At 39.1% G+C, this 27,483-nt stretch overlaps 1 protein-coding gene across 3 annotated transcripts in view; it reads right to left on the reverse strand.

The window, feature by feature from the left end:
• The window catches only part of dacha (dachshund a), a 400,811-nt gene that overhangs the window by 84,423 nt on the left and 288,905 nt on the right, over positions 1 to 27,483 (reverse strand). For 2 of the 3 annotated variants that reach the window (XM_072270529.1, XM_072270531.1), the window contains exons 5-6: positions 23,081 to 23,291; positions 16,168 to 16,248 (exon numbers count right to left, since the gene is read on the reverse strand). In XM_072270529.1, the coding sequence (XP_072126630.1) occupies positions 16,168 to 16,248; positions 23,081 to 23,291 (292 nt within the window). The remainder of the gene's footprint in view (positions 1 to 16,167; positions 16,249 to 23,080; positions 23,292 to 27,483) is intronic. The other variant, XM_072270530.1, reaches the window with a different exon arrangement.

Raw genomic sequence — 27,483 nt, forward strand, 5'->3', positions numbered from 1 at the left:
AGGATCTTATACGTTTCAATCAGATCCCCCCTCAATCTTCTAAATTCCAACGAGTACAAGCCCAGTTCATCCAGTCTTTCTTCATATGAAAGTCCTGCCATCCCAGGAATCAATCTGCTGAGTTCAGAGAGAGAGGGCACCGAGCAGCTCAGAAGTCGCTATGGTGACCGAGGGCGGCGTTATTTGATAGACAATTGATGTTACAGTTTCTGTGGTGCGTGTTTATACTTTCCAAGGACATGGCCTGCTAGTGCATTCTTACACAGACAGAGAAGGGAGGAGTTATTTGAATGACAGTTGGTACTCAGTATGGTGAGATAAATAGGTCAGATGATAGACCTGCAACGCATGATTTTGGACACTGAATGAGCTTGGTTGTGCCCACAGAAAAAGTGGGTTTTTGGAGGATCAAATAGGCCGATCAATCAGTGGATCTCGCAGTGTGGACAGGGTGTGACCGGTGGGGAGTTATTTGTGTGTCCAACCCTCGCCTGGGTTGATAGCTCCACCACAGAGGAATGGTCTCCTTTGTTGTGCTCACAGTCGGTGACTCTTAAAGGATCTCGGAGGACAACGGGAAGATCGACAGCGTCAGCTCATCTGAAGACTCAAATCTCTCCCCCTCTCTCTCTCTCCATCACTACTCAACTCAATACCACGAACTAAACTGAACTTTACTCATTATTGTGAGACTATCTATTTACCCCTAGACTTGAAGAAGCTTGGCTTTCATATATTTCCACACTTACTTATGTATAATCATTGCTAACCTGTTTGATTTATCTTCATTTATATTACTGTATTGCATAGTTACTAATAAATATTATTAGTTAATAGCAATACCAGACTCCAACTTGTTTTCCATCTCTGCTGGTTCTTTAACCCACCACGGGGTATGCGACACAACCAAAACAATGACAATTCCTTTCTTTCCACAAATGCTGCTTGACCCGCTGAGTTCTTCCAGCAGATTGACTGTTGCACTAGATTCCAACATCTGCAGTCTCTTGCGTCTCCAATGTAACTAAACTAACATTGAAACGTAGCTGCCTGTATATTTCGTTATTAGCCTGCACCGTTAAGTTACATCTATCAAATGTTGTGCTGAGAATGGGGATCTCCTTTATTGCACAATAATATAAATGCAACAGTAGAGGCTGCAGGCTGACAATGAAATTTCATGGAAGAACGTTAAGTTTTGTTCATCTTGTTGGTGGAGTTTTTACTCATGTTGTTGCTTAGGCAAACCTGTTCCCAGTTTATATCTGTCAGCAACATCCACAGGTAACTGGATTAAGCTTTAGCTGTTTCGGGTGAATGCAGTTTAAGAATTTCTGGAGACACCTGTTGCTGTGTAATAATTTTCCCTTGTACTAACTAAATTGGAAAACTGATGCACTTTTGACATTAGAACTGAACAGTTTTTCCAGAGGTGTCTCCATAACCATAAAATATGAAAATAATTAAAACAAACTAATATTATTTAACTTATTATTTCAGTGGGAATAGATGTAGATAACAAGTTTTGATCCACTCTGATATAGGCTGATCCATATCATTGACTGTGAAGTTAGAGATGACACAAGAGTCTTGAATAACTGGAGGTTCCAGTTCTGTGAAGATTGTCTACGTGTTAACAGTAGCAGAAACTGGAAGCGAGGGAGTCCTCCAGCCGGAGCACTGATGAGTGATGTTGGTGTCTCGTTGAGCCAGCATACTAAATCTCTCCAGCAATAGATAATGAACCAATCCTGTCCTTGTAAACAGCTTTTCTATTGCATCGATTACCAACTACATTTCCAGTACAACAATCTGAGGAAACACGAGTGGTTATTCTATTACCCAAAGAAGCACCAACTTAGCAGGGTTCAACATAGTATAATAGGCTGAAAATGAAATTTTATATTGCATAGCATTTTGCTTAAGAGTCTCCCCGACTGAAAACTGATCAGTAACAGCCAAAACAAAAAACTATTTGAACTTGTAGACTGTTGTAAAATAAAATTTTGAGAAAATGAGGAACTGCTTGATCTCTTCAGCCTGACAATATCCAAAGCCTCTAGCTATAAATTAGACAGGAATGATCCAATCATCTAGAAAGATGTTCAAACCAGCCAATAATATGGATTAAGATCATCTGTTAATATTTAGGTGATCTGGCAAATATAATACCTTGGATATGAAATTTATGATGCTGAAATGCAGCATCAAGCTTTCCATTGATCCCTTGTAAACATTTTATGAATTAAATCACAGTTAAAGGACAAATTCTGGAGTAAGGAATCCATACTATATCACCCAGCTGAAATAATTCCACAGTTGCTTCCAATTTTCCCCAGACAAAAATATATGTTATACATCTGGGACCATTCTTCGCTTAATTAAAACCATTCTGTTCATATAAAGTAATCATTTCCATTTACAGAAAAATAAAGTAATTTTGATTCACCCAGGAAAAAAGAAAAACTTGGCAAAGCAGGGAGCAAATCTGAATCAGATACCATTTCCAGAGGAAGGTGTTGTTTTGAGGTTGTGCTAGGGAAAGTTGGATAGTTAGTTTTACACACATGTGAATAGTTAGCATTTCATTAATTACTAACATACATTTTATATGAGAGTATTGCTAATGGTCATTTCTCTGAAAAACATAATGTGTCATTTAATTGTCTTTATTTAACATAAATTTCTGCCTGAAGCTCTATCTCTGTGCTTCTGGATATTCTATTTTTCTATCGGAAACTTAAGTATTTAGAACCAGATTATTACAATTCATGCAACACACATCAAAGTTGCTGGTGAACGCAGCAGGCCAGGCAGCATCTCTAGGAAGAGGTGCAGTCGACGTTTCAGGCCGAGACCCTTCGTCAGGACAAGTTAGTTGAGATGCTGCCTGGCCTGCTGCGTTCACCAGCAACTTTGATGTGTGTTGCTTGAATTTCCAGCATCTGCAGAATTCCTGTTGTTTGCATTACAATTCATTCTGGTTTAGTCTTGTTTGTGGATTCAGAATAATATAATTCGATGGTATTTTTCAATTTCCTTGTAAACATGGTGAATGCATTTTAGTTATGTCAATAAAGCTAGTTCTGTTTGTTGATAGTGTGTGTCTTGCTCTATGCTTTGAAATGTTAATTCATTTCTACAGCACATGCAGACACAATCTCCTCCTCCGCCGACAATCAGCTCTGGTGAACCTTAAGAATGTGTGCTTAGCCCAGTGTTCTGCTCTCTCTACATCCTTGACTGTGTGGCTAGGCACAGCTCAAATGCCATCTCTAAATTTGCTGATCATATATCTATTGCTACCATCCGGGAAACGGTAACGCAGCATAAAAGCCAGGACCAACAGGCTCTGGGACAGCTTCTTCCACCAGGCCATCAGGTTAATTAACTCACGCTGATTTGAGTGTATTGTATCTTACATTGACTGTTCTATTTATTATAAATTACTATGATTGCACATTGCACATTTAGACAGACGTAATGTAAAGATTTTTACTCCTCATGTATGTGAAGGATGCAAGAAATAAAGTTGATTCATTCAAAAAAAAGTTTCAGATGGTGACAAGAAGGCATACAAGAGTGAGACAGATCAGCTGGTTGAGTAGAGTCATAACAACAACCTTGTGCTCAATGTCAGTAAGACCAAGTAATTGATTGTGGACTTCAGGAAGGGGAATTTGAAAGAACACACACCACTGTTCATTGAGGGATTAGTAGTGGAAAGGGTGAGCAGTTTCAACTTCCTGGATGGTAACATCTCTGAAAATCTGTCCCATGTCCAACTAATTGATGCAATTACAAAGACAGCATCTATATTTCATTCAACACACACAAAAGTTGCTGGTGAATGCAGCAGGCCAGGCAGCATCTCTAGGAAGAGGTACAGTCGATGTTTCGGGCGGAGACCCTTCGTCAGGACTAATTGAAAGAAGAACTAGTAAGAGATTTGAAAGTAGAGGGGGAGGGGGAGATCTGAAATGATAGGAGAAGACAGGAGGGGGAGAGATGGTGCCAAGAGCTGGACAGTTGATTGGCAAAAGGGATATGAGAAGATCATGGGACAGGAGGCCCAGGAAGACAGAAAGGGGGGAGGGGAAAGCCCAGAGGATGGGCAAGGGGTATAGTGAGAGGGACAAAAAGGAGAGAGAGAAAAACAATGTGTGTATATAAATAAATAAATAACGGATGGATACGAGGGGGAGGTGGGGCATTAGTGGAAGTTTGAGAAGTCAATGTTCATGCCATCAGATTGGAGGCTACCCAGACGGAATATAAGGTGTTGTTCCTCCAACCTGAGTGTGGCTTCATCTTTACAGTAGAGGAGGCCATGGATAGACATATCAGAATGGGAATGGGACGTGGAATTAAAATGTGTGGCCACTGGGAGATCCTGCTTTCTCTGGCGCACAGAGTGTAGGTGTTCAGCAAAATGATCTCCCAGTCGGCGTCGGGTCTCGCCAATATATAGAAGGCTGCATCGGGAGCACCAAACGCAGTATATCTCCCCAGCCGACTCACAGGTGAAGTGTCACCTCACCCGGAAGGACTGTCTGGGACCCTGAATGGTAGTGAGGGAGGAAGTGTAAGGGCATGTGTGTGTAGCACTTGCTCCGCTTACAAGGATAAGTGCCAGGAGGGAGATCGGTGGGGAGGGATGAGGGGGACGAATGGACAAGGGAGTCGCGTAGGGAGCGATTCCTGCGGAAAGCGGGGGGGGGGGGGAAATGTGCTTAGTGGTGGGATCCCGTTGGAAGTGGCAAAAGTTACGGAGAATTATATGTTGGACCCAGAGGCTGGTGGGGTGGTAGGTGAGGACAAGGGGAACCCTATTCTTAGTGGGGTGGCGGGAGGATGGAGTGAGAGCAGATGTGCGTGAAATGGGGGAGATGCGTTTGAGAGCAGAGTTGATAGTGGAGGAAGGGAAGCCCCTTTCTTTAAAAAAGGAGGATATCCCCCTCGTCCTGGAATGAAAAGCCTCATCCTGAGTGCAGATGCGGCGGAGACGGAGGAATTGCGAGAAGGGGATGGCATTTTCACAAGAGACAGGGTGAGAAGAGGAATAGTCCAGATAGCTGTGAGAGTCAGTAGGCTCATAGTAGACATCAGTAGATAAGCTGTCTCCAGAGATAGAGACAGAAAGGGGAGGGGGGTGTCGGAAATGGACCAGGTAAACTTGAGGGCAGGATGAAAGTTGGAGGCAAAGTTAATGAAGTCAACGAGCTCAGCATGTGTGCAGGAAGCAGCGCCAATGCAGTTGGCGATGCAGCGAAGGAAAAGTGGGGGACAGATACTAGAGTTTGAGGAGGCTTGCATGTCACCAAAGACTCTTGAAAAATACTACAGGTACATGATGGAGAACATTCTAACCGGAGGGGCCAATGCACAGGATTGGAAAAAGCTGTAGGATGTTGTAAGCACAGTCGGCTCCATCATGGGCACTGGCCACCCCAGCTTTGAGGACATCTTCAAAAGGAGATACCTCAAGAAAGAGGCATCCAACATTAAAGACCCCCTCACCCTGGACATGCCCTCTTCTCATTGCTACCATCAAGGAGGTGGTACAGGAGCCTGACGGCACACACTCCACATTTCAGGAACAGCTTCTTCCCCTCTGTCATGAGATTTCTGAATGGACCATGAACTGGTGAACACAATCTCACTATTTTTTCTGTTGCTGTCTTTTTGCACTGCTTACATAATTTAATTTTCAAAAATATATTTCTTACTATAAGATATACTTTTAAATTATTTTATAATGCAATGTACTGCTGCCATAAAGCAACAAATTTCATCACATATGCCAGCCACATTAAACAGGATTCTGATTCTGAATCCAAGGAAGAGCATCACTTATAATCTTAAGAGGTTATTCAAAGAAAATTACACAAAATATTCAAGACAAACAAAGCAATCTAAGAACAAGGAATCCGGTTCCTGCACTCTTCCTAATTTTTATCCTTTGTTAAAACACAGAAACATGGCTTTAGTTATTTAAAAAAAAGGTTTAGAGAGAGAAAAAAATATGATGGAGGGAATACTGAGTAGAATGAAACCTAACTCGTGTTTGCTGATTCCAGAAGTACAGCTCTTAAAATTATTCGGCATGTTATGTGAATAGGTGTATTCAAATATGTAAACAAAAGAACTGCTATGCCAAGAGCTGCAGCCAGAAGCAGATCTGTAGGAGTCAAAATTACCTTTTATTGAACATTGTATAGCAATGGGGTGAAGGACGGGGTGTAATCATGTTCCCTGCAATGAACCAATGAAAGTGGTAGGCTTGAGAGACAGAAGCAGGAGAAATGTTGATGCAGGGGCAGAGTGTACAAAGCTTGACTGATGAAGTCATTGAGCAGACTGGTGCAGTACATCAAATAGTAGGGGCTAACAGTCTATAGTCTGACAAATTAAATTAAGAGAACAGGTATCAGACTAGTTTAGTTTTAAGATAACACTCTCCCACAGTGAAATCTTCCATCAGCATGGATAAGTATAAAATGCAGATGAATATCACATTGATTAACAAAAAAGGTGGCGTAGAACCAATGAGATAGCTCAAAGGTTTCTGGTCAAAGTCACCAGGCCGTAAAGGTTCATTCTATATATGAAGCTTTAGACGTGTCCTAAGTAAGCGCTGAATAACATGACTTTTTTACCCCAGGATCTCTTCCTGCTGAAATACTTTGTAACTGTGTTAGAAAGTAAGTATGATATTTCAGGACAATTATTTACTTCTAATTGATAACAATCTCTCTGGTGAAGTTCTCGTTTTCTGTATATTTCAATGAAATAACTGGACTAATAAACAAGGGAAGAACTCCAAATTTTATGAAGTATAGCTGCAAAGTAAGAATGGTCCATTGAGAGAAAATTAGCCAGACTTTTGCTAACTACCTTTACATCGCATCTGAATGAAAACATTTTGATCTTAAATATTCCACCTCAAATTAACATCACTAGCAAACAAGCATAATTTCTATGCCTCTATACAGTTTTAAAATATTGAGGGGAGAAAAGCAAATGTAGTCTATGTTTTAATAGATTTAAAAAAGACAAAATGTCAATGTAACAATTCAATTAGATTTCAATGCAGAATAAATCATCCCTTTCATCGATTGTGTTACCATCAAACTAAATGAGTTAGCCTGTGGTAATATATCATGCTACTATTTTCCCTATGAAGAAATTATAGGGACATTGGATGATTTCTTTTTGTTTTGTCATTCTGGAGTGCCACCCTCCCCCACAAGAAGAACCAATGGTGCATGTTTTGAAGACCATCAGCTACTTGCAGGTTAGTTACTTGAGTTGCATTCTCTATCACTACAATTAAAAAAGGATTTGGTGATTTCTTGGTATCTCTTAAAGTTACAAAAGACTCCAATTACTGAAAATCATTACTTTGCAGACAAGCTTCTGTTCACACTGATTTCTTCAAGTCTTGCAAGTTCACACAGGCATTCCTCTTCTCAAACATCCCAAGTAAGTATAGATGCAAGGACTACAGACAGTGAACTTGTTCTAGTACAATTCAGTAGCATGCCTGCATGTACATTATTTTGTGGGCTTCATTTCGGGTCAGAATCCCAGTGACTGAATACACATTACTTTCACAGGATAAACTCAGTAATTATTGCAGCTGAATGAGATTCCATGCTGGCAGGGAGCAGCTGGTTATGTGACAAAACACAGGCAAATGCTCTGTACTTCTAAACAGACATGATGCATTCATTCAACTGCTCCATCTACATTTGAACCACTGTGAAAAGCAAAAGGCGCATTGATAAGTGAGAAGACTGTCTCCTGATGACAGTCTTTCTGAAGGTGCTTCAATGTTAAAATTTGAAGGCTGGCTTTAAATACTCCAAATTATATTGTTGAGGACTCAGTGAAAAATTGCATTGTGAAATGGTTGGTAAGCTCTATCTGAACACTGAAATATTTAGAATGGCTAGACTCTCGGTGTACTGCCTTCAAAGATTCAAATGCATTATAACCTTCCTGTTCATTTTTATGGTTATTCAGATACTTGCCTAAAAAACTGGCTGAGGTAAATCTCAGCATCTGAACTAATGACTTGGGAAAATGTGTAGATTCCTAAAGCACAGACGGGTACGTCAGCCCGTCACACCCGGACTGCATCTCCGAGGGATTGTTGTTGTTTCTCTCCATGCCTTGTGGTGCGTCAGGTAGCAACCTTGCCATTTCTGTAGTATTTTAGTCTATGTTCATGAGGCCGAGTTGCTCAACCCAGCATAGATGGAATGCATGCAAGAAGCCAGCCGTACTCGAACCCGGGCCACTCACTTCTCAGTCTGGTGCAGATGCCACTGTACCACCGGCTGACTAAATAATTCCACTCTCTGAGAGAATTGCTAAATAATTCCACTCTCCTGCTCTTTCTACACACTACTTTTGACTCTTCATCCAATTTCCTTTTGAAAGCTAACAGTAAATCTGTGTCTGTCATACTTTCTCATCTGTCAGTTCTATGGCTTAATAGCAGTTTCAAGGAATTATCCAATTAAAACACTATAGGATAGTTTAACATATTATTCGGCTAGATATGAACATTGGGCTACTTGCCAGCACTCCAAATGATGATTCGTTGAACAACTCCTTCCCTTATGTAATGCAACATACCTGCTGATTTTTGCACAATGGAAAACTGTGGAAATTAATCATCTACATAAAATCATCAGGTTTTGTTTGAAATAATCATGAGTCATCTGGCTTTCTGGCTCCACTATTGTACCAGGTGACAGGAAATTCCAGAACAAGTTGCCTTTACTGGATTTGGTACCAGAGGTCAACGTCCATTGTTGGGACCAACTGTCCATGCTCTATGTACATGGAAATGTCCAATGGTTTGATCTGCTTTGTTAGGCAGCTTCAAGATCACCAAGACAGGCAGCAGGAGGTCCAATGCCCATCAACTGTTGCTGCAATAAGCTGTGATTTTCCTTTTTATTTATTTATATCTCAAAAGAAACTTTTCTCTTTATCTGAAAGGATTCTTATAAGGTTCAGCGCCAAAAAGCAGTCAAAGGAACATTAGAGATTAATTACTGGAAATACCAGAGAATGTTTTTCCAAACACCTACTGTGTGGATAAGGGTAAATACTGTGACATGTTAATATCTGGAAAGTATGTGCTCCCAGGGATGGTACAAATTTATGCCATGTGATGACAGCATGTGAAAAACCCAATAAAATGCTTTGTTGGTAATCAAACCTTAATTTTATTTTGTTATCCTGGGAGATCAGCCTTTGAGCAGAATTGTTTGCTACTCAAATGGTGAACTCCCAGGATATTCAAGCATATTCAATAAAATGGATCTTCCTTTTGTGAGCGTTAGGAGTAATGAAGAACAAAACTCACTGCAACCATGTCTTCTTTCTATTTACAATTTTGTGCTGTTCTGTCTAAAGCAAATTGCATCAGGACCAAAGATGGGATTATCTCATTCTTAGTGGTTCAACTATTTCCTGACTGTCAGACTTTCTCTTCAGAACAGAAGTGTGAATTATATCCATCAAATATTGCATTTACTTTAATGTTTTTAAATATAATCTTCAATATGCTCTGGTTCATTAAAAAATTAAATGATTGCAGTGACTACAAGTACCTCCGGTCAAAAATGATGAGTTCGGAGAAGGACATAAAGATACGGAAGGCGCTGACGTGGAGGGCTATGAATGACATGAAGGAAATCTGGAAGTCAAACCTGACCAGAGGACTTAAAAAGAGGATCGTTGTAGCAGTCATAGAGTCCATTCTCACATACGGACGCGAGACGTGGACACTCACCAAGGCTATGCGAAAGTCTCTAGATGGTTGCTATACACGAATGCTCCGGCTGGCTCTTGACATGAGTTGGCAACAGCACATGATGAACGTCGAGCTCTATGATGACCTACTGATGCTCGCCACTAAAATCGAGGTGAGAAGACTGCAACTAGCGGGGCACTGTCTTCGCCACCCTGAGCTACCTGCCAGCCTAGTCATCATATGGGAGCCCAAGCATGGGGGGATGAACCCTGGGCGCCCTCCCAAGACTACGGTCAATATGCTCCTCGAAGACAGCGGCGCAGCTAACGTAGATGAACTGAACACACTGATGAGGGAGAGGAAGAAGTGAAGAGTCCATCATCGTGCCCGACGCCGGCCCCCTAGGCCGGAGTCGATGTGGTAGTAGAAGTGATACTCTATAAGCAGTTGGGAGTCATTTCATATTAACACACTTACAATGCTACTCCTTATGATATCTTCACATCTTTTGCTGCAAATTATGGAGAAGATCAGAAGATTTTAGAGAATAAAACTGTTCTATTTTTAACAGCTAGACAAGGTAAATAAATAGAATGCCTGAATTTAGATACTTCACAGTTCTCAAAACCTTTCACTTTGTGGCAAGATCAGCAATGTGCCATTATATTTGAAACACAAAGCAATCGATTAATTTTGATTGATGTACATCAGCTTTTATATGTGCATATGAGCTAAAACAAAGGTCTACTCAGCAGCTTGGTAATATTAAAACATGGAATTTATTCTTTTTATAGGAAAAAGGTGTAGAATGTGAGCTCAGACTAGCCATAGGGTTGTCATTAATCTTTGCAATAAAGCTGTTCCAAATAGCAGGAACTGTTGAACATTAGTTCTGGTTAAAATTAGCATTATTCAACAGTCCAGTTGGGAATTACAATGTTGGTGCATTAGAGCTTGGTTTACGGATAAAGATTGCTGAAACTGGTTGTGGTTGCTTGCGGTTCACAGCAAAATGTTGGAGAGGGAAAAAGAAAATCATTACATCCATGTGATGAAAGCAAATCGCCAAAACAGATGGAATGCCAATAGGTTAAAATGGCAGACATCAAGCATTAATATGAACAAAAATTAAAACTGTTGTCTATTTAATATTTCAGTAATAATTGAGTAATATTGTAAATATATTGTTTGATTAAGCATTCTTTGTTGTTTACATAATGCATTGTGGGTTATCTGTACAAGTATGTAAATGGCATATATCATCACGTCACCATGTGATACGTGTATAACTCACTATAAGCAAAGATGAAGTTAGACTCGTATTTTGAACTCCTGTCTTTTCCTTGCAATTAGTTGTATGTTTTGGAGTTACAATATGTAACAAAAACTTATTTTAATCTGAAGTAGTGAACTGACTTCTTAATTGAACTATTTGTCAGGAAGATGCATAGATTTCTGGAATCCCTGCATACATGCTCTTTTCCTGTGCTCCGGAGTAAAGGTTACATTGTCACAGACCTGTAACTCAGAGATTTGTTGCACTGCACTGTTAATGCAGAGGACTAGATTCCACAATAAATCATCATTTATTTTTTGACAGCTTAATCGATCACGGGGAAAGCTTTTCTGTGGAGAGATCTGAAGGATTGATCAGAATTATTTTGCTGACTGAATATTAACTTCTCCCACCTGCTATCTGTGACTACAAAATTGTACAGAGTCAAGATCAATTGCCCTCATATCATCTATGGGTCTTAATTGCCTTCCTTTTTTCAACAGAGTAGTAGAGATCTGTTCGTGATATACCCCTACTGCCATGTGCAGAAGCCAATCTAAAGCCAACATTACTGGAGACAAGGTGGTAATTTTTCACTCATTAGGTGGTAGAATTACACTCATTTGAATCGCTGTTCACTATTCTTATGAGCAGCCTTGAGTAATATAATTGGAATGCACTTACACAATTGTTATCGCATAAACTGAAGCATAAAAGAACAATTTTAGTAAAGTTGAGCTATGTTACTCTAAGGAGCGATATAGACTCATGCCGACACATGCATGAGCACGCACACACACAAATGGGAGTGCATTTCATCAACCTTTAATATCAGGAACATTTACCTTAGTAGGTACTTTGATCAACATCTACTCTGCTTGTGAGTCATGACAATAATTATTGATATTACAAGACTATGAATTGTATAGACTATCAATGTATTTCAATTAGTGTCAGAGCAATGGCAAAGCCTATTTCTAGGAAGTTCTGGACGCCACAATAGTATAAATTATGTACTTATCTTTCATCTGGGTTCCATGGTATATATTTATTCCAAAGGAGCAAGTATCAAGGACACTAGGGGATAGTGAACTGTCACTAATCCCTCCTCTTGATGTCAGTTTGATTGCAAATAAGTGCATATTTACCAGCCCTCTAACAACAAGAGTAGACATAAAAGAGGAATTGGCTGGAATGTGTCACCAGAGAATAATTCTTCATAGGAATTATGTACCATTCACCACAAATTGCTCCTGAAGTATTGGCACATTCCATACACTTTTCCCCAAATCTAAGAAATTAAGTCACAATTCATTTAAAAATAACTTTCTGCACACAGTTTTAGTACAGCTTCCTTGATAATTGTTGCCAGACCAAGCTTTGATCCTCTCACCTGATTAAAATGGAAGTGGGGCGTAGAAGGACAAAGCCAGGATAACCAATCCGCTCTCCAGAGATGGATTTTACTAGAATGGAAGGATTTAAGGAGGTCAATGCCTCTAATTCTGTTTTTAACTCTAGGGAAACTTAGTAGAGAAAAGGAAGCAAGACCGACTGAATCGGTGAAGTATTGCAGTACCACATGGTAAGCTCCACGTCCACAGAAATGATTTACACACTCGCTGTAACCAGTACTAGACCCAGCTCATCTCCATTTCACCCTCCTGCTTTGCACCTTGCCAAATGTGGTTCAGAAGGTCTAAAAAATACTGCATTTTTCAGGAATCAGTTTTCCACTTGCACTGATGAAGCATCTCAGTAAACTTTGGGAACATTACTTCTTTGACTCAGTCGCAACAATCCAACTTTGAACAAGCTCTTTAGCATCTACAGTCAAGATAGAACATGGACATGCAAGACATTCTGACTGCCAAAGGCTTGTCTCATGACAAAAAGCTCAAACCTTGGCATGCATTTGATATCTTTTTCCAGCTCTGACTGCAGGTGCATTCTAAAGCAACTCATGTCTTAATTCCAAAGAATTCATAACTTTGGATATGTTTGAGTGCAACCTGAAAGGAAAATGTGTTGATCAATCTATATGTTATATGCACTTTTCAGACAGTGGCTGTTAATCAGTGCAGTATTTCCTTACAATGCCAGGGGTCTCTCTGTTCCTTTTTGTTCTGTGACAAGGTCACATCCTCTTGTCCCTTCAAGTACACTTTTAATCTTTAAATTTTTTTAAGCTGGTAAAATGTTTAGAAAAACTCAGGAAACGTCCCACAATGAACAAACACACTGCACTTGATTCACTGTCAGCAATCATATCAAGTGTTTTGCACCTGTTTTTTGTCTCCAAAGACCTAATTCTACCTGACAATGATGGATTGGAAGTCTACTACAGAGAAACCTTTAGCTGTAACGTCGTGTGAAAATACATACAAGCAAACTTCCAAATTTGCAACAAACATTGTTACTATGAGACAATATTTCTGAACAAATGTGAATCTATTTGTAGCTTTTACTTTTAGATTTTCTACCACTTTTCAATGTGCCCGTGTTCTTCCATCCCTCCTTTACATATCATTCACAATTTTTCAGCCAAGGAAGGCTTGGTAACATGTCCTCAAGTGATGTTAATGTTCTTGGATTATACTACAAAACACCTGAGTAGTAAGGACACACCTCATTATGATTCACTCGGTGGGGTAACATTATAATTCTCCTAATATTACACTATATCAATATGTCTCACCATTGAGTAAACAACATTTATTTTGATAGAATTAAAACATAATCAAAGCAGTGAAACTTTCCTAAAGATAATGATTTAAAGATAAGCCTTATTTGTCACATGTACATCAAAACATACAGCAAAATGCATCATTTCTGTCAAATTGTAGAATTTTGTGAATGAAACATGAGTTGCTTTATGTGTTTAACAAAAGTTGCAGGCCTTTACTTCCACTACAAACAAATCAAAAGCAGTCACCTTATAGAGCTGCTGTTACATCAGGCACGATTGTTTAAAATGAACACAACAACTCAATGATAGTGTTCAGTGAAATATGTAGAACAGTTTCCATTATGAACAATACGTGTCATCTGTCACCCATTACATTGCCCTACAAAATCAGCAAGGCAGCCCGCAAGTGTCATTCCACATTCAGCGTCAACACAGAATGCCCACAAATCACTAACCCTAACTGTATGTCCTCGTAACGTGGGAGGAAACCGGAGCTCTCAGAGCACACAGTCACAGGAAGGATGTACAAGCTCTTTACAGACAGCAGAGGGAATCGGACGCTGATCAGTGATTACTGGCACTGCAAAATAATGCGCTAAACACTACATTGCCATGCCATCTTGAGAGTCATGTTTTCCTTTTCATTTTGGAATATCCATGTTTAGTATTTCTTGAACACATCCACTTACATGAAAAGTCGATGAAAGATTTGTGGCCCAGTCTCACAGTATTGCAAGGACCTTTACCTAACCTTCCGCTTCTGATTCTCTCTTCCTCTCCACATAAAGGAAGTTAATTGCTTTGGCTAGATTTGTACTTGTATAAAATGTAAATCACAGATATGATTCCATCAAAACTAAATTTCCTCCACATTGGCATTTTACTTATATTTTACTTTTAAGTTAACCACAGTCAAAATGACTGGTTAAAAGCTACTTTCAGTGAGACCGCGCCACATTTACCTGAAGTCTTCTTATCACAGCAGTTATCAGTAGAATCATGTCTGTGGCAAGAACTTGTACCACAGTGTAATGAATTTGCATGCTAAATGATGCAACTTTGCCAGGAAATAACATGCAGAGCATAGCAGGTCCACTGTGTGACGAATGCGCTACACGTGGAGGTTGTAGGATATGTAAAGTAGTGCCCAATTGAAAATTTCGATTGCAAGTCTGTGATTTTCATCCAAGCATGCAGAATCCATGGATAGTATGGGTTAATTGTACAGAAGCAGGTTTTTACAGCACTTGAGAGGCCTAATGTGTCACTTAATGCAGCACCAGGAACCTACGTCAAGTAGATTCTCCAAGGTAAGAACTTGACTTTCACGATGGTTCCTCCATGGGATCTTAAGTGCCCCACTCTCAGCTACAAATGACCACTATCCCAACCCAATTACATGCCCTATTGTCACCACCCAACTGACCTTGACCCCAAGCATATACACACCACTCGCCATCAATGCCAGATCTGACTCTTGAGATCCTAAATGCTTCCTCTACTAACACATTCTAGGAACCTCTTATCCTGTTAAACTTCCAGTTAAACTTCATGAGAAAGTACGGCCTCTAGTATTCAAAATAAGCAAGACCTGATATGAAACCTACAGTACCTTGAGCCTTATTTGCTGCAGAATATGGCTGTGAGCACTAATTGGTCCACTGTCTATTCCTTATTTAATACATATTTCCCGATATCGATCAACTTTAAGGCCTTTAATTGCACTACTCTGGGGTTTGTATATTAATCTCACTGACTAAGAATGACTTTTTGTTTCATACCAAACTCTGGATCGACGATAATAAAAGCAATAAGAATTCTTGATGGGATCAGTGCCTAACCCAAGCAAAATTGTTATTGGAAATTTCTCCTCACAATTAAATGGAAGAAAATTACTGCAGACGGAAATGTTATGCAACAATATATGAACCCTAATGTATAAAACATGTGGTTCTCTATTTTAACTTATTCACATGATAATACTGACACTACTTATAGCAACCACGACATAGTCATGTAGGTTTTGTTTGAGTTCTCAGATCACCACAGAAACATATTTTGCATGTGTCCCAGTTAACACATTGCCAATATCCATGAACTGTATATCACGACTGAATTCCTTCTATTTTAAGGTCATTCACTTAAATATTTGTTCCCACAGTATTTTAACACTGGCATTAATCCACTTAAAAGTCATGGATTTCAGAAAAGGAAGGCTAAGATGATGAAACTAGAATGAAGAAGAGAAATAGATGGGTCTAAAATTATATTGGAAAGTGACAAAGACATTATGAACTTTCTGATTAAGCAATTAAGAAATTAAGCCCTTAAGAAATTACGCATGTTTGAGAGGCATTAAGAACACAGTTATATAGTTGCTTATTCTTTATTTTCCTTAAACTGAACTAATCCAGGGATCTGTCTTACCTTTCTCCTTTTGGCTTCTCTTTATATTGGGACCATTATCATGATCAATGATCTCTCCTTCTCTCGTCCCTGGCTGACCAGCTGTTGGCAAAGAATTACAATGTTCCATAGTTTATTCAGCTGAAACAGTACCAGAAAGTTTTCCTTAACCAGTCCTCCTCGTTCTCACAAATGCCAGACATTAAACATTTTAGTACCTAAAGTATACAGCTAATTTCTGAATAGAATAAAATTTAGTAAAATTTTTAAAGCAACTTCATGATCTTTCTTCCCTTAAAGTAATAGTTGAACACAAATTCCAATAAATACTAAAAAAAAAATCAGATTTAATGCAATGCCATCTTTCTGGATGAGCTGTTGTAGATATTATTTCCTCCTGCTGATTAAGGCTTTAAAAAGTTCACTTTGGAACAAAAAATGCTGTTGAAAACAAAATAGAAAATTCATAATCAAAATAACTAAGCAATTTCTTGAGAAAATGTTTACTTTTAAAAATAATTACATAAAATGTTTGTTTTAAGTTATTAAACGCCTAGGATAACATCAACGGTATAGTTGCCAAATGTTCTAAATAGAAAATTAATACTTTGTAATTTATTCTGAAATTATTTCTGATTATTTTTGTATAGTCACTAAATGAACTCTACTTATAGGCTTAAAATTTCCTATGAGTATTTTGCGTTTAGTTAATGTGATGTAGTATTAATATTGAAAATAGTTCTTACACAATGACAATATGAAATATTATACTATTTTCCCCACTGAAATCAATGGAAATGCAAATAACAACAGGGTTTCTAATGAGTAGTTCGTCTCTCCTATCCTGCCCATTTACTGACCAAGCATTCAAGATGACAGGTACCCCCAAATTGTATGTGAATATGAGATGAATTTTTTTTCTGCAAATGGCAAATTTGAGTGGGCCATTACTTGTTTTTACACTTAGCAAGTGATATCTCATGAACTGGAATATTGGAATTGTAAACTTTCCAGTAATTAGTTCAAATTTTGTTTAAATGGAACAAAAAAAACTCACGATAAACTAAAGAAAGGACTGATTAATCAAAGGAGAATGCTCAGTGAACAAGTACAATCAATGTGTAAACAAATGAATTGGATATGAACAAGAAACAAAATCTTGGATTATCAAAAACTATGACAATAGACAATAGACAATAGGTGCAGAAGTAGACCATTCAGCCTTTCGAGCCTGCACCGCCATTCTGAGATCATGGCTGATCATCTACTATCAATACCTGGTTCCTGCCTTGTCCCCATAAACCTTGATTCCCCTATCCATAAGATACCTATCTAGCTCCTTCTTGAAAGCATCCAGAGAATTGGCCTCCACTGCCTTCTGAGGCAGCGCATTCCACACCTCCACAACTCTCTGGGAGGAGAAGTTCCTCCTCAACTCTGTCCTAAATGACCTACCCCTTATTCTTAAACCATGCCCGCTGGTACTGGACTCTCCCAGCATCTGGAACATATTTCCTGCCTCTATCTTGTCCAATCCCTGAAAAATCTTATATGTCTCAATCAGATCCCCTCAATCTCCTTAATTCCAGCGTGTACAAGCCCAGTCTCTCTAACCTCCCTGTGTAAGACAGTCCGGACATCCCAGGAATTAACCTAGTGAACCTATGTTTATAAAAGAAACAAATTTCAGAAATCTATTGTGTTTTATGTTATATACATAAGTGTTGTATTTCACCTATGATATTTTATAATAACTGTTGCGCCTTGTGTCCCTCTGAGAAGCTTAAGCCTTCTGATTTTCCCAGTTCCCAGACCAATCAGGCTAAAGCATTCAATGTGTACCTGACTCATACACCTGGATAAACCATGAGATTTGCAATCTGCTGAGGGCTAGGTCAGAGGCATTCAAGATAGTTACAAGAGGTCCAGGCATGATTTCTGGAAAACCATTCAATAGGTGAAATGGCAATTCCGAATGAAGAATGCTTGACAGTTGTGGCAAGAACCTTCATCAGCACAGGTGCACCACAAGGCTGTGTGCTTAGCCCCTACTCTATTTGCTTTACACTTATGACTGTGTGACTAAGTACAGCTCCAATGCCATATTCAAGTTTGCCTGCAACACCATTGTCACAGGCCGAGACAAAGGTGGTGACAAATCAGGGAGACTGAAAATCTCGCTCAGTGGGTGCCCTAACAACAGGCCCTTATGCAGTGCCTCTACTTCCTTAGGACTTTGTGAAGATTCGGCATGACATCTAAAACTTTGATAGACTTCTACAGCAGGGTGCGTCACAACCTGATACAGAAAAACCAATGCCCTTGAAAGCCAGTCTTACAGAGAGTAGTGGATATGGCCCAGTACATCACAGGTAAAGCCCTCCCTACCATTGAGCACAGCTATACGAAGCATTATCTCAGGAATGCAGCATCCATCATCAGGGACCCCCTCCACCCAGGACATGCTCTCTTCTCGCTGCTGCCATCAGGAAGAAGGTACAGGAGCCTCATGACTCCCACCACTGGATTATTAGCTCTCAACCATCAGGCTCTTGAACCAAAGGAGATAACTTCACTCAATTTCACTTACAATCAATGGACTCACTTTCAAGGATCCTTCTTCTCATGTTCTTGATATTTACTGCTTATTTATTTACTATTATTATTATTTCTTTCTGTTGTATTTGCCCAGTTTGTTGTCTTTTGCACACTGTCTGAATGCTTAATTTGCTGTGGTCTTTCATTTATTCTATTACGGATTTATTGAATATTCCTAGAAGAAAATAAATTAACCTCAGGGTTGTATATGGTGACATATATGTAGTTTGATAATAAATTTACTTTAAACTTGGAAACGATTTGTGATTGAATAAAAGCCAAGAGTCTAAATAATACAATAGGTTGCTTTCTTAATAAATCCCTCTTGTATTCTGTTGTTCCAACTAGAAATGATTTGCAGAAAAAACAGAAGGAAATTCCCTTCAGGAACATTTTTATACAAACCTTCTTCAAATCATCAACTTTGGGGTAAAATATGAACTCGTGTATGTATGATCTTGTAACGTCCCATTGACACTCTAGATCATTGAATTGGAATTAGAATCAGGTTTAACATCACTGGCATATGCCATGAAACTTGGTGTTACCTGGTAGCAGTACATTGTAATACATAATAATAAAACTGTGAATCACAGTAAGTGTATATATGTGTATATTTAAAAAGTTAAATTAAATTAGCAGTGCAAAACAAGGGGAAAAAAAGTAGTGAGGTATTGTTCATGGGTTCAATGCTCATTCCGAAATCTGATGGCAGAGGGGAAGAAGCTGTTCCTGAATCATTGAGTGCGTGCCTTCAGGCTCCTCTACCTCCTCTCTGATGGTAGCAATCAGAAGAGAGCATGTTCAGGGTGATGGGGATATTTAATGATGGATACCACCTTTTTGAGGTATCACTCCTTTTAAGATTTGTCCTGAATGCTAGGAATGCTAGTGCCCATGAGGAGCTGACAGAGCTGAAAACTTTCTGCAGTTTATTTCAATCCAGAGCAGTGCCCCATCCCCCATACACAGCCAGTAAGAATGCTCTCCATGGTACATCTGTAGAAATTTTTGAGTGTCTTTGGTGACATACCAAATCTCCTCAAACTCCTAATGAGATATAGCCACTGCCATGCCTTCTTTGTAACTGTTGAGCATAGGATTGATCCTCAGAGATGCTGACACTCAGGAACTTGAAATTGCTGTCCCTTTCCACTCTGGTCCCTATATGAGGACTGGTATGTGTTCCCTCATCTTACCCTTTCTGAAATCTACAATCAGTTCTTTGGTCTTACTGATCTTGAGTGCAAGGTTGTTGCAACACCACCCAGCTGGCTGAGATATCTCATTCCTGTGCACCTTCTCGAGATCATCTGAAATTCTGCCAACAATGGATGTGCCATCAACAAATTTATAGACAGCATTTGAGCTGTGCCTAGCCACACAGTCGTGGGTATAGAGAGAGTAGAGCAGTGGACTAAGTACACACCCCTCAGGTGTGTCAGTGTTGATTAACAATGAAGTGCAGTTGTCATTTCTGATCCACACAGACTACGGTCTTCCAGTGAGGAAGCTGAGGATCCAGTCGCAGAGGGAGGTACAGATACCCAGGTTTTGGAGCTTTTTGATCAGACCTGTAGGAATGATTGTGTTAAGTGCTGAGCTGTGGTTAATAACAGCAGCCTGACAGTAGTGTTAGTATCGTCCAGGTGATCCAAGGCTGCGTGAGGAGGCAGTAACATTGCATCTGCTGTACACCTATTGTGCCGATAGGCAGATTGCAGTAAGTCCAAGCCCTTGCTGAGGAAGGAGTTGATTTTAGCCATCACCAACCTCTCAAAGCACTTCATCACTGTAGATGTGAGTGCTACTGAACGATAGTTATTGAGGCAGCTCAACCTACTCTTCTTGGGCTCTGGTATGACTGTTGCCCTTTTGAAGCAGATGGGAATTTCTGACTGTAGAAATGAGAGATTGAAAATGTCTTTGAACACACCTGCCAGTTGGTTGGCGCAGGTTTTCAGAACCCTACCAGGTACCCAATCAGGGACAGTCGCCAAGCAAGTGTTCACCCTCTTGAAAGACAATCTGCTATCAGCCTCCAAGACAGGGATCACAGGGTCACCAGCTGCTGTGGGGATCCTCCAGTTTTATTCTCCCTTTCAAAGTGTGCATAAAAGGCATTGAGCTTATCTGGGAGCGAAGCATCACTGACATTCATGATGTTACATATTACTTTGTAGGAAGTAATGGCCTGTAAACCCCGCCAGAGTTGATGTGCATCCAATCCCACCTCTACCCTCGATTGGAATTGTCCCTTTGTGTTTGAGATAGCCCTCCATTAGTTGTACCTGGCCTTTTTGTATAGTCTTGGATCACCAGACTTGAATGCCACAGATCTTAGTGTAATTATAGTACATGTGCTTCAGTATGCAGATAACAGTTTAAAGTTACATCCCTCTGATTCAAAGATAACAGTCTATTATTAAGACAAGGCCTTCAAAGACTATAAATTGTGGGATTATTGCACAATGTGTTTCTTTAATCATCTTCCCCATCATGATCTCACTCCTTGGGCCTCTACTTTTTATTCCTGTTGCTATTGTTAGCTCTTCCCACATGAACTACCTGTCCAGCCCACTGATATTTCTCAATCCCACTTTCCTAACCTATAGATCTCTATTACCATTCATACCCTTTCCAATGCATCCACATCCTTCCTATAGTGAGGCGACCAGAAATGGACACGGTACTCCAAGTGTGACCTAACCAGAGTTTGTACTGTGCTGTACTATTCTATGTTCTATATGTTCTGCTGCCCAAAGCAGTTAGTGAGAAAGCTTAAGGCTCTATGTCCTCAAGTTATTTCCTTCTTATTCTCCTCCAATTTCTATTGGAGAGCGTCTTGGTTTAATTTTGAACTAACTGTTTTCTCCCTCTACTTTTCTAACAAACTAGCTATTATTTGCACTCTCCCTTAACCCATTTGCTCAGTTTTCCTTTTGCACCTCCTCCATCGACTGTACATATCCACAGCTAAGTAGACCTTTTGAAACTATATCAAGCTTAGGTAACAATGCATGTACAGTTATGTCATGGTGATTCATTTCCCCACTACTTCCGCCCATACCAATATCATACACATTTATAAAATAACTTAATGTGACCTTCTTGCACTTATTTTTCAAAATTATATTTAGAATGTATGCAACAGGAAGCTACAGAAGTGAGCTATCAAATTAGTTGGCTATGCGATAGCAATATGTCCTGAAACATTAAATGTAATAGATGCTGAGGCTGCACAAAGAATAACTGGCTCAATCACAACTCTACAAAAATATTGTCCAAAACACAGAATTTTGGAGAGGCTGAAGCTTTTAGTATTAAACTAAATGATAACATTAATATAAATTTATCACTAACACTGATAAATTTGATCATGTTACAGTGAATTTGCCAATAAACTAAAGTTTGTTTAAATTCATTATGTTGATCATCATAAATGATGTTACTGAGAGAGATAAAAGTAAATTAGCAAATAAGATATTTTTTTAAGCGCCTAAGCACCCAGATTGCTTGTAATAGTGACAAATATACATAAGCTAACCACATTAGAACTATGGGCACAGGATCTTAGACAGGGTCAATGTTGAAACCAAAAAAACAGAGAGGATAACTGTGTCCATAGCCAAGATCAATATGGATTTTCAATGTTATGAAATTGATACAATGTGCTTACTTTGTAGTTTCCATAGAAACCTTTACATACATCACTTTCCAAATACTGTCATTAGAAGAGTCACAGTTACAAATATTTGAATTACAGTCTCAATGACATGGGAAATCTATGGAAGTTTGTAGGTGCGTAATTGTTTTTGATTGATTTGTGGAGTCTGGAAAATATTCAGCTTCTGAAAATGTTGACTTTTTTTTGTAAATCCACTCAACATTAAATTGCTAATTATAAGCTTAGGAACATTGACACCACTTTTATTCATTCCAGTTCTCTGTAGTCATCTACCCATTGATAATCATGGCAACCTGCCAATGGCATTCAGTGTAAACATGTTAAATGAACAAAATAATCTTGCAGCCTCAAAATAGGAAATTCAAGGTGACCAACACTATCTCAGGCTAGGTTATTTCTGGAATTTAACAAACAAAGTTTCCTATCTAATTTAATAGCGTTGCATATGCCAACACCAATATAAGAATAGAGAGGAAAATAAATCTGTGCAACTCTGCAATAATCCGTTTATTTAAGTTAGGTTGCACAACCTGCATTTTACACCGGGGGTCAAATCTCAGAGATAATTAAATGAATCAAGTAAAAGCTGGAATTACTGGGCAGTGTATAATAGTTCTGAATGTTTAACAACAAAAGAAACTTGCTTACATATCCTGTCAGAGGCAATGTCATGTTGGGATGGCGAGCTAGATACACTGCTGCTCTGGTGTGAAGATGGGTGACTCCCAGGCCGTTGATTATCTTCAAGGGATGGTTCTGGGGATGGGCTATTATGAACCCGCTCCTGGTGGCAGAACAAAAATTCAAGAGGTTGTCCAAGTAGATGAGTGTAACCTTTACTGGCTTGTAGTGGCATTCCCTACATTCCGAAATACAAGGTTAATTTTCATTATTCATTTGGGTTTGTAAATACTTAATATCTTTTTACTATTTATGATGAAAACATTAAAGTTCTACATTTCTATAAATTTCTGAACCAATATGGGTATAATCAATAACAGCAAAAATCCACTTTAACATTAATAGTTGTTAATATCTGAAAATCAATCTGTTTTCTACTTACACTTAAATCTTATTTGTTGTAAAACAAACTCAAAAATAAGGGGAGTTCCCATGTAGATGCAATATTATGAAATACAGGTAATAAAAATAATTTATTCTTTAAAATAAAACTTAACATTTTAATGGTTCAATTTTTTGAGTTACACATATTTGTTTATAGAACTGCAATCAGTTTTATTCAGTAAACCAGTTCTACCTCCCATATTTTCTGATCTGTGCCAGCTGGTTTCTAGCATGATTAAACCTGTACTTACACAGCCTGTATTGTACTCTACATGTCTAAGGTCAAATGGAATACTTAAGCTGGTAAAAACAAAGTTTATCGTGATATAAAAAATAGGAATTGTGAACTGGAGATCCTGTTGGATCCTGCCCGCGCCCCCCCCCCCAAGAAGATCAATGTGTGTCCAGCAGGCTCATATTTTGTTCAAAGACTGATCCCTCCAAAGGTTAAAGTTCTGCAGTTTCAATGACCCTGCTTGGTGGATACCATCATGGTATTAGACCATTACAAAAATGGAGTATTCTCAAGCATCCAATTTTCATCCACTCAAATAGCTGAAGAACAGTTGAAAGGAATTATTGGGGACTCAGATTTGGAGTGGTGGGAGGGAAGGCTGACACGAATATAGAAATCAATTGTATTATACGGACACTCTGAATGTTGGTGGACCTCTTTCTCTCAAAATTAACCTCTGAGTCTCTTATTTAATTAAAAAAAAACATTGTTTGAAAGGAAAAGATTTTGTTCAGTAAATTGCACTTTAATGCAACTAAAAATTAACACAAAGCTGCTTCTGTAAGATAGCCAGACGTAATTGATCTATGGAAGTGATGACATACAATGGGGGTCTGCTATGCCTTTAATATAGACAGAATGGCTGAATCATTTTCTGCATTCTGAATGAGTGAACAACAAACCTCTGAGCAATTTCTCTACCAAACATAAATCAATCATTTCAAAATATAGTCCATGGTGTAATAGATAAAGCTCGCATAAAGGTCATTGTAAAGTAAAAATATTTAGCCCATTAAATTTTAAAATATATAGAATAGCTACATGAATACGGAGATAAAACAAGGCAACTTGTTAACTTTATGAGTTGAAGAGAAGGCCTTCGGAATACAGTGGTACAAAGGTTCGAAAGATGAAAAGGGCAGGTAAGTGACCCAAAATCGGAACTAAAAGCATAATTAATGTAGGAGGAAGGGAAATGCATGAAGGTAAGGATCATTTTGAGATTTTGGAACAATACCAGAATTCGGGATCTTATATGGAGGACGAAAGTGCATTTTGCATGATATTTGTGGTGATGAGAAGAAATGAGAGAGAGAAATTCCAGGAAGAAAAAAACACAGAAAAAGCTGTTGCGAGAAATTGAATATTCACATGTCCTGTCCAATATGAGTTTTCAGGGAGTGCAAGAAGGTTTTTAGGAGGGTTTTCCCAAATCCAAGGAAAGCTTTTGGCTGGACAAGGATTAACAGGTAAAGAGGGGGAAGAAAAACAAACACTGCAAGAATGTTAAAATTTATTTCTCAGTGAGAGAATGTTCTAGTTCAGTTTTGCATGACTCCCCTGAACACACCAGCAAATTCTTTAAAGCACCCAGCTGAGCTCTTCTAATCTAGAAGAGCAATGTTCATAGTTACATTGTCAGATGATTCAGAAATCAATTTTGGATTAAATAAAAAAGTGAAACTAAATCCCATTATTTTTGAAAAATCTAAATTAAACCTGTATTCATTCTACATTTAACTCACTGCATGACATTGACTGAAGAAGTTCCAGCACAGAAAGTGCACAGCCAATAAAAGGAGTGAGGTTTTCAGAATGGCCCTTTTGAACCTTACAGGAAATAGGCCTGTGTTTACCAGACTTGAACTGACTAGGTTATTTGCCAGAAATATCCTGAGTGGGCATAAAATAAATTGCATTAGTCAGTGGGGTTGTTTTAATAAACTATTTGGACAGTGAGCAGGTGCTAATCTCAGATAGAGTTCCACCTTCCAGCGATATAACTGTCAAAACTACTAACATCCATATTCTTAAAGTGGCAGCAGACTATAGAACTAACATGATTTTTAACTCAGTGGAGTGTCTTAAGCTAAGCAAAGAATCCAACATTTTGCCTTTTTGAATTTCTATCCTTGATTCCTCCATAAAATCTAGTTACTCTGGGGCCAGGGTGAGTGGCGCTAAACGGCGGCTCCTCTGCTTGCATCTTCGGAATCAGCTCTATCTCTAACTTTGATATCTCTTTTTTTCATTTTCAAGGTCCCTTCGAAGAACCCGACCTGCACTCTGACTTCCGTTCTTTATGGGAATGAGACCTGCTCTCAAAGCCTCACGACCAGCCGCTTTTTGATATCCCAATAACGTGGCCTGGAAGACGAATGCACCTTCAGAGTGCCAGATTTTCATGGCTCTGGAGACAGGCTGATTCAAGGCTGGTTCCCTCGATTGCGTCATCATGGGAGAACACGGAATATTGGGAGCAGCGGCTTTGCTACTGGCTGTGTGTCCAGAGACATGAGCTCTCTGGGCGCAGAGCTCGGAAAAAGCGACGCACAGACTTTTAACATCATAAATCAGCCAGTTGTTTGTTATGTCTCCCCTCTCGCTGTGAAATGGGGACACCACTTTTCCCCTTATTAGGGAGACAGAGAGCCTGTGGTATGTCGAATTACCGAGTGAACGAGTAGTCTTCGGGGTACTGCAAGTCTGTGTCTTTATTGATGCTTTGCTGCATGCTTCAGTGCTCGGTGGGGGGGGGGGTGATGCTTTTTTGCTGATTGGGGGGGTCGTTGCCTTGCTGCTGCTTGTGCATGGGGGGGAGGAAGCTGGGTGAGGGGCTTTGGGGTTCTAACATTTAACTGTCATTCATTCCTTGGGGCACTCCTCTTTTTTCGTGGGTGTTTGTGAAGAAAAATAATTTCAGGATGTATATTGTATACATTTCTCTGACATTAAATGTACCTATTGAACCTATTAAATTAGCTGCAGCTTTATTATAATTTATCTAATGATTTCCCTTTTCCAAAAGTTGCTTAGTTAAAAACAGTGTCTAATGTGTATTATAGTTGTCTCCAAATCTAGGTGAACATCTAATCTGTGTTTTAAAATTCTTGCATTGACAAGGGTGTCCTATTGAATTGATCACAATTAAAGTGGTTTCATTCACAGCAGATTTTTATGGATAGAAAGTTGGCAGAATTTTCCTTACACACAAATAAATCCACTAAAGGCACTCCAACGGATGACAAGTTAAATATGTTTGTGACAGTTGAGAGCGTATTACTGGCTAGTCCACTGGGACACATCCCTGTTTTACTCTCAGCAGTGACTGAAACATCCAACTGAGCCACTGAAAAAGCAGATAGGGCCTACAACAGAATATTTCCCTGATGTGACACTGGAGAGTTGGTCAAAATTTTATTCTCAAAATCTGCACTGAGGCTTAAATCCAAATTGTCTTGATGATGAGTACTGCTAATCAAGCCAAGCTGATACAAATCCATGCAAAATATTGTCCCATTGATCCAGCTGCTTTTGCCAGAGGATGATTAAGGCTCAAAATGGACAATGTTGCTATGCTGGCAGTTCTAAAGTTTTTGAAAAGCATAAGTGGTTTGGAGGGGAAACACTGCCCAGTGTCATGATCGAGCCATTCTAGTGATGAGGAAAAATCAAACCCTGTTGTAAACTCCCCACTGCAGTTGGACACCATTGAGACATTTTCAATCAATTACTACAACAGGTGATAAATTATCATAAAAAACAAATTTCATTGAAGTGCCTTCTGTTTGGAGAAAACAAAAATGGAGAAATTTGACAGAAACAGAAATTAACTTCTAAATTCAATTCCTAAAACATAAATGAAGTGGAGCTTTGTTTCATGCAATGAAACATAGTGCCCCTGGAGACCATTTAAATATCAGACTAGGCAACCATTTTAGTGCCTTGTTATTTTAAGGCATGACTAGTT

This window comes from Mobula birostris, chromosome 10 (genome assembly GCF_030028105.1).
Source record: "Mobula birostris isolate sMobBir1 chromosome 10, sMobBir1.hap1, whole genome shotgun sequence".
NCBI classification, from domain to species: domain Eukaryota; kingdom Metazoa; phylum Chordata; class Chondrichthyes; order Myliobatiformes; family Myliobatidae; genus Mobula; species Mobula birostris.